General features: G+C 31.3%; 1 protein-coding gene across 1 annotated transcript in view; it reads left to right on the top strand.

Moving 5' to 3' along the window:
• The first annotated feature begins 2,122 nt into the window (after window positions 1-2,122).
• The window catches only part of LOC126978837 (epidermal growth factor receptor), a 109,120-nt gene continuing 101,704 nt past the window's right edge, over window positions 2,123-9,538 (top strand). The window contains exon 1 of the mRNA XM_050827927.1: window positions 2,123-2,298. Coding sequence (XP_050683884.1) covers window positions 2,232-2,298 — 67 coding nt within the window. The 5' untranslated portion in view covers window positions 2,123-2,231. The remainder of the gene's footprint in view (window positions 2,299-9,538) is intronic.

Here is a 9,538-nt window from a genome sequence, read left to right as displayed (position 1 = left end):
CGTATATTAGCTAAAAAGAAATGTTAAAGATCTTTATTAAGCAATAAAATCTCTTTTTTCTCTTCGGCATATCGCGAACTTCAAGTAATTCAAACATCATTCTTATTTATTACCCTGTGTTTGTTTCTTGTATGTTCTTCTCACGAGCTCTACTTTTTCGGAACATATGATAGATTTAGTAATTTAAAAAAAATATTTTCAGTGACGATTCAAAAGCGCTTAGGTTAAGCTTAATTAAATAAAATTTATTTGACTTTGACTTTAGAGTAGAGATGAATACTTGCTTTTACTTTGCAACATTATGGCAGCATCTGCTGTTCGATAGCTTCGTTAGTTTTCTATAAAAACCACCAAAATAACAATGTAAAAGTACTTGTATATTGTACTGCTTTTTTTGTACTGATTTTTATACGTATTAATGTGAATATATTTTACTAAAAATTGTAAGAAATTAAATACGCGTAAAATCCGTATTATTACAATATTATTTTCATTTTCTGACCCCCAGTTCTGTTTTAGATGCTACGGATGGACTATCGTAATATAATAAGGGAGACGAACGCAAATAGTAGTAATCAGGATCTTGTTGTACTGATAGTTTGTTTTGGAATGAGTTACGGTTTCGATCAGGTTACTTTGATGGATAGAAGCCGCTTATGATTTGTTGAACTTACATTCCATCACTTACTCCATACAATAAAAGTTATGAATTATAAAAAGCCTACTATTGTTTCATCAGGCTGAAATGTGCTTCTTCCATCAGAAAATATATTTTTAATTTGGCCTGAACCTTTTATGTACCACAACGGCTTAAAGCCGTATAAACAGTCCCTCCGCTTATGAGGGTTAAATTAATTGCATATTTTGAAGAAGTTCAGATTTAATTTTAATTCAATATCTCACGGCCAGTAAAAATTTAAAGTCTGTGAACCATTAGCATTCCTCAACACTGAGCCACATTGTCCTTTTAGACTATTGTACTTCAAAGGCCACAATATCGTGTGAACGTCTCTCCATTCATCTCTCCTTCCATCCCGTCTGAGATGCAAGTGCACTCAGTCTCCCCCGCCCCCCTCATACCCTAGGCCCCTCCACATTTCGCCCTGAAGGCTTACCTGCGCGAGCGTCGCGTTTGCGTCCGTTCACAGTGTTATAGACTCAAACCGCTACTGTGCCGTCAAAGATGATTGTATGTGCAGATACGTTATTAAAGTAAACTCACAATAGAACGTTAATCATCGAAGCCTTATAGTTTAATTTATAGCTTTAAATAGAACTGCCAACTAATTGGCTTCTAACTCTTGATTCTTTTTTAATGATTATTTCTATTTATATTAAGCTCATATTTTTTCTAAAGTCAACATTAATTTCATATCCTTTGGCGTTGCGTCTTTTCAGATTCTGAATTAAAATTATTTGGTTTACAGCCTGAGTCAATTATTTAACGGACATTGACATTTATTTGTTTAACTTTACTCTACAGATAGTGCTATTCTTGAGCATAGAACATTACCTCATACTAATTGTAAATATAATTATCATCAATGTATGGTAATGGTGATGTGGCTATTTTTTGTATTTTTATTTCCATCTAATTGAAATCAATATGAAGAATTAAATATTCAAATGTCAAATACGCAGTATATTGTATTATAGTGAAGAATGGGAGATGGTAGAATGTTATAAAATTTTAGTCATGCGCTGCAACAATGTGTTGCGCCAACTAACTTTGCTTATAATAGATATAAGAATAAATGCTTAATAAGCTTTTATTCAACAATAATATATGATAACTTTAACGTGTAAATAATTAATTGTCATATCCTACTATATCATAATAGTTAATATTTTACATTGCTAACTAAACTGCCGGTCCACAAAATTTATTATATACGTGTACATCTTAATCATATATATATATATATATATACTTTTTATGTTTTATTTTACTCAATAATACTTTATTTAATAATAGATGAACACAAGGCCGTTTCGCAAAGCTTAAAATTCATTTTCAACTTCAACGATAATGTCTGTTATTTTTTTAATCTTTGATCTCGACGCGATGCGTACACGCTTTGGGGCTCTACAATAATTTTATCGTCATAGAAGTTGTGCTCACGAGCCATACTGACGCGTGTTACGGTGTTGATTTGTATTGAACTTATGTGGTTTGGAAAACTGTGACCTTTGCTAGCATGTGCCCTTGCTAAGTGCAATACTGTGCCAACATGTTCAGAGTGATTCTTCTGGTGCTTCTAGCTGCAGACAGCTGTAGAGCTGAGTTCCACGAGAAAGGTAAGGCTGAACTTCCCAGGCGGTTCAATGCCGCTTTTTCCCTTACTTGCGTTACTTTGTTTATATTTTATATGTATTATATGTTAGCGTCATTTTCAAGATTTTAATAAAATGAAAGTTTTTCGTACATTTTGTTCATTTTTCAGGTGAATGTGTCTAAAACAAAATAAGTTTAATTAAAATATTACATAATATTAACACTTAATATAACGTTTTAATTTGTTTTTAATTATTTTTTACGTTATGTTTTAATATTTTTTAAATCCCAATTTCGGGTCATCAAAATCGAAACATAATTAAGTTTTACGTCACTTTTAGCTTACTTTTTACAGTCGCTGTTATTTTAAAACTGTAAAATTACCGCTACATTATATTTAGACAAAGTAGGTAGGACCGGGTATGTCAGATTATTTGATAACAATTTTAGAAAAAACTCATTGGGAATATTTAACTTTAGTACAACTTCGTAAATCAAGGAATATACAATAAGTTAGTAAATAATTCATAGATAATGCGGCCTACCAACCTTTTTACTTTTTGTGATTTGTTTTAATTTTTTTAAGTAATTTAATGGAGAAATTATCACTGAAAAGCAACGTTTGCTACGTTAAGCGAAAATACTATTGAGCACATTGTACTCACACAAAATTATACACAAGTTTTAGCCTGACAGTGGTTCCCACGTATTGTAAAGATAACTTTTATAATTTAATATAATACCCTAAATTAAATTAAAAAACTGGGTATACTCAGAGATTACGCTTACGATCAAAAAATTATAATACGTTATTCTGTAAATCTACTGTTGTAATATAGCGTGACGGCTCAATTTCATTCACTGCCCACATTCTCAGCGCCTCTTAAAATTTTCACTTTAAAATTGTAAAAAGAAATACTATTTTGTAGATCATTTGAGGTGTCAAAATTTATAAATAAACACAGGTGCTTTTAAGGTTACACTAATGTTTTTAAGGCTTTTAATGTGTTGTAAACTTTAAATTTGTGTCCAATTTTAAATATTACATATAAAATTTCACGATGATTGAGTCAGTAGTTAGAACTAGAATAGAGATCTATTTTCTATCTAATCTGAATGACTAGCCCAACATAACACATTTATTTAGTCGTATCTGTACTTTCAGTCGTCATATTTATTTAATGCTATTTGTATAAATTGGTATTGACACTACATTAGGGAAACAGATATATTAACCGGTAGCTATTGTTAACAATGTAATTATAATAATAATAAACTTTATTTCACTAAACAGAGGTTCACAAAACTTAAATATATATGTACTACGTCTTAAAAATTAACTTATCTTATATAAATATATAAAATATTATAAAGCTGCAGTGTTTGTTTGTTTGTTTGAACGCGCTAATCTCTGGTACTACTGGTCCGATTTGAATGATTCTTTTAGTGTTGGGTAGTCCATTTATTGTTTTTTTTTTCAAAATTAGTTATCCGTAATAAAATTGCTATTTTGTAACACAAGGTGTAAAATCGAAAACCTATTTTTGCGTGCGCTGCAAAAACTATTGACAATAGAACAAAATGATGTACAGGCTATAATATAGGAAATATTTTATTACTTATAAAACTATCGCTTGAATTATACTTTATATGGCAAAACAATGTTTGCCGGGTCAGCTAGTCTTATATAAAATGCAGTGTTGAATTGAAACTCTGATACCCATGATAAGATCTAATTTGTTATGGGTACCAGTGTTCGCGTAAATCAATGTGTTGTATTACTTATTAGCTGTGTAGCAAAGGTAATTAAATACACAAAAACACCTTGGAAATGAAGCCCCTGTCACCGAATAATTTTAAATTCATTACATTGAAACGAAATAATAAGTCTCGCTGAGTTTCTTGCGCCCGATCACCTCAGGTCCGACGTATATCGTTTCGAAAACGTGGGAGATTTTATCCTTCATAAAGTGATTAATTAATCATGTTCATAAAAATACGATATTACGAATAAAGTATACGATTTGTTCGTTCCTTTACCTGGACCAACGAGCATTCAGTACCCCGTGCCTGCTCACCTCGTTTGATTGACCGAATTGTGTGCATTACTAATATATAGGTATAAAGAAGGCTTACTATACTATAGTAGATTATATAAAGGATAATGATGCATGGTTCTTGCCTGGTTCTACGCAGGCCACCTAAAATTGTATAATATTGAAGAATAAGAATAGATTTCTGATCAGAGCTTGTAGAACACACAATGACTGTTATAACCACATAGACATTAGACATTTCGATGTAATATGTAGGATTTTGTATCTTTTGTTAAATAATATACTATACTACTACTACGTTCCCAATATACTATCTACAGATATAGATAAATTACTACCTTATACTGTCAGTAATTAGCTGTCAATAATCTGAAGCTGTCCCAATGTACCCGATAAGTCATTCTTATCGCCTTATCAAGGGACGCGTGAGTTGCTATTTCCATACAAACTTTATATCGCTGGTAAGCTATAAATCGTTCTATTGACAGAAAGCGTGCACGGATAGGGTGAGTTACCGTCGATAAGTTTATTGGGACAAAAAGTCAACGATAGTTACGATTTTTATCTCAAGTAAGAGATAGACTGAATATTGAGAACGGCCGAGTATACCATTCATTAGCTAAAATATAAAATGTCCTCATTCATTTATCTGCTATAGTAATTAAACTACTGCGATTTAGTCATATTACTTGTAATGTGTATATTTATAACATACACCTAAGTACTTTGCTTACATTAACCGTTTTGTGGTAAGCCGCATGGAATACCACGGATGTATAAAATATCAATTTACTAGCTGTTTTACATGAAATAATAAACATTAAGAACGTGTTACATTATTCTTTATTTATTACTAAATTTTAATTCCTAATAAATTAATAATCCCACCCAGTTGATTAAAAAGTATAAACCCTTAAGGCTTACGACAACAAGATATAAATCACAAATACAACTTACTAAACATTTATTATAAATATGGGAAGATAACTGTCAATTATCTAAATCAGATTACAGTAAAGAACTGCCCGAAGACAAGAAATGTACATACATATTTCTGCCGTGAAGCAGAAATGTGTTAACATTACTGTGTTTCGGTCTGAAGCGCGCCGTAGATAGTGAAATTACTGGACAAATGAGACTTAACATCTTATCTCTCAAGGTGAAGAGCACAATTGTAGTGCCACTCAGAGTTTTTGGGCTTATCAAGAATCCTGAGCGGCACTGCATTTGTAATGGGTAGGGCGTATCAATTACCATCAGCTGAACGTCCTGCTCGTCTCGTCCCGTATTTTCATAAAAAAAAACACGCTATAAAAGAAACTTCTTGAAAAAATAATAGGTTTTAAGAAATTAATGGCTCTCTGTACCCAGATAAACCCGTGACGATTTCTTCGTACTTATTTGATAAAGTTGTTACGTATTTGTTCTGTATTGGTCAATAAACTAAAAAAAACTTATTATGTTATAAAATAAGTTCTCCGCCGCGTCTGTCGGTCTGTCTGTTCGCGATAAACTCAAAAACTACAGCACCAAAAGTTTTTGTATGTATGAATGGTATTTGTTGGAGTCATCGGAAAAATATAAGCTATAAGGGAGCTCTCAACGAAAATATTGCCTAAACCCTTTGAGATATAACAAAATAATGTATAGTGGAATTGTATATCTTACATAGGTCTACAGAAAAGTCACCGATGACATATGTCTATCTATTAAGGATAATATACTATATCCATTTTATTAGTTTTTCTATTGAAAGAACAGCGTCTGTCGGCTCAGCTAGTCTTCTAATATATAAAATTCTCATGACTTGGCTGACTCTCAAGGCTTGACCGATTCTCATGAAAATTTGAGTGCATATTGGGTAGGTCTGAGAATCGGACAACATCTATTTTTCATCCCCCTAAATGTGAAGGTGATCAACGCCAAAGTTTTTTTTTTGATTTTTTTGAATGTTTTTTTTTAATTTGTTTGATTATGAGTCCGCATTAAAAAATACATTCAACTTCTATGAGTATGTGTAACGGTTACTATAACGTAAATGACTCTTTTGAATTGAATGATACCACATATTGAAAATGGAGCGACCGCTATCAGGCCATGTAATAATAAATTTTATTGCACGATATTATATTGTTGTCTGCCCATTAATTAGTCTTTATCTTGCATACATTTACGAATGGGTTATAGTTTTTACGTGTTTTTAAATCCTATTTTAAATAAAAATATTTTAATTCGAATCTTCGAACACTTGTGGCATCATTCAGAAGCCAGGTACGGCGTTTCGGCGAAAAAAGCAATGGAGCGAAAGAGAAAGAGTATGTGTACCCAGCAAGAGAAAGAGACGCTTGCTGCTATCCGTTATATGTGGACAAGGCCTAACAAACAAATGCAACAAACTCTACATTCGTACGTAATACTCTAGGAAGCTTGAACCTGAATCTTGTTTAGTTATTACCTATTAACACTTTTTAATATGTTCTGTGGCTTAGATGGTTTATATGTCTAGAGAGACTGTGACAGCTGTGAGAACGTCGAAAAAAATTGAGGTTGGCCGTTAGCCTCTATTTTCAGCAATGCACGCGCACTAACACAAAGGGACATACAAATCATATAAGCATATATTCCAACTAATACTCCACTACTGAATATCTAAATGATCGGACAGCCTGGGACTAGATTGTGATTATTTTAAAGCGATAGAAATGACTGCAGTATTACTGCATATTGTATATTTTTATTGAAAAAAGCGCAAAAAAAAGAATGCTGGGAGAGTTTCTTGCGCCGCTTCTTCTCTCTCAGAGCGCCATTTGTTTCCGAAGCGGTAGTAGTATCTAGTAGTATAAGAAATGACATCAAAAAGAATTCTAAAGGAATCAATTTTGAGAAAATAAATGCTTTTTTATGCCTTTTTATGCCTAAGACGTATGAAGCTTGTCAAGCACACTAGAGTAATTAGCCTGGCCTGTTGTCATCGGTTGTCTAGCAGCAAGAGGCTCTTTCTAGACGTATAAATTATCAAAGTTCTGTGGAATTACTACAGGTTTGTATTGTTGTTGTGACCATAGACCTACATCTTACTAGCTTATAGACAAACAAAGTGTGCGAGAGAGACGAAGATCTCTAACGAAGATACAGCTAGATAGAATAGGAAAGTGAACTATTGTAACTGTAACCGATTTTGGTTGACAAGTTGTAAAAACTCCGCCACGCCTTGGAAGTGGCTCCTTAGTATTTTCAATATCAAACTAGATAACCTCTAGCTAACGCTGCGTGAGTGTGACATATCAAAATTGGTCACGCTTAAATTTGAATTTGAATTTTTCAGGTAGTTCCATCCACATGTAAAATATGAATATAGTATATTTTAATTAAATTAAAATTATTTATTGAAGTAGGCGTTACTTTGCTGAAATCCATAATTACACAGATGATTTGAGTTTTCTTTAGTGTTAATTCCGCCAATATTTGTCTTTAAACATTTAAACACGTACTTCGCCTTTACACGAGGCATCCTCAGCACGTGTTGTCTCGTGCCAGGTTTTGGCGTGTCGAATTGTTTAAAGACAAATATTGGCGGAATTAACACTAAAGAAAACTCAAATCATTTGTAAATTAAAATTAGTAAAGTGAACTTTGTATTGTATTGTGAAACGGTTCAAAATATATATTAAATTACTGGATGTATGTGAACCCAAATTGAAGAAACTTTATACAATGCTAACGTAGTTTTCTTCAAGATCATTTTGCGGACTTACTAATGCTTTTTCCACGGTATTGAGGTCATGAATTTTGTTTGCTATTCTCTTGAGCTAAGCCTATACCGTTTCAATGTATTTTGAATGTACGCTTTCAAAAACAAATTTTAATAATACTTTTATTCAGTTAACAATTCATCTAGTTTTTATTCAGATTATGTATAAGCAAAGGGTATTCACAGAAATGTATCTACAGTAAATCTCATAAGTAAATTTCAAAACCGTATGCCGCTTAAAATATTTCTGTATTTTGTTTTATAAATATTGACAAATAGGCTCAGATTGTTAGATATATCATATAAGTGAAACATTCGAAATAGTTCTCAATATAAGTTTAATTGTATTAAGAAATATGTATTAAGGAATATGAATAATCTGTATTTTTTAATATTCACATTTAATTTTAATTAAACTACGAGCTTCGGCTGGGGTAAAGGAGTGTGTAGAATATTTTATAAAAATAATAGTTAAATAAACAAAACAATCCACTTTTATTGATGTATATAATAATTAAAATGCACCTCATGCTATTTACGATAATTTTTTTTTTGTTAATTAATCAAACTATCTGTTAGTTTTTGAAAATTGAAAATTATTTCTACCCGCTAGTTATAGTTTATTGTTAGTAGTATTTTTTTCGTTTTTTTTTTTAACTTTCATTTTTAGTTTTTTCTCTTTAAGCGATAGTAATATGATAGTAACGAATTATCTATGTATTAGTTAGTTTAGAATAAGGTTTAGATAAAAAAATTGCTTATTCTGCAGATCTTTGTAAAAAAAAATTTGAACAGACTATATAAGTTATTGAACTGTCCTTGATCACTGTGCAAACTTTTTTTTTAAATAATTGACATTTGGACACTTCTTTTTAAATAAATGTAAGTATAAAAAAAAATTACACTCTTATAAAATAAAAGTATTAAAAAGATGAAAATATTGTATATATATTATATATCGATTTAAATCTTCTATTTATTCACAAGAAAGATAAGTAGCCGTATTAGCTGTCTTGTAACACACCTACATATACTATAAGTACGAAGCTAATAAAAGCGTTTTAAAAAGTTTAGAATTCATCACGAACATTTTATTCGGAGATTTAAAACTTAGAGAAATATAAAACCTCATTAATACGAGTCACCTTAATTGATCGTTGAACGGAAGAGAAATCGCTCTAAACCTGTTGAGGGTGACTGCTTCATTACTGACTTCCACATTAGAAAAGATTCTAAACACTATATTATTTATAGCATAAATAATATTAATATTGTCCCTAATAATATACAATTTGATACAAAATGATACAATTTCATGAAAACAGGTTCGACACAACATCTCTACATTTGTAACTGTATTAAGAGTACGGTTTCATTAATTATAAATTTATTATATACAATTTCCTATTGAAACTAATCTTATTATCAATCAAATAAATATACAGGTAAGTAAGA

This window comes from Leptidea sinapis, chromosome Z (genome assembly GCF_905404315.1).
Source record: "Leptidea sinapis chromosome Z, ilLepSina1.1, whole genome shotgun sequence".
NCBI lineage: Eukaryota > Metazoa > Arthropoda > Insecta > Lepidoptera > Pieridae > Leptidea > Leptidea sinapis.
Note: the sequence above shows the minus strand (reverse complement) of the source record. Positions and strands in the feature narration are given on the sequence as shown.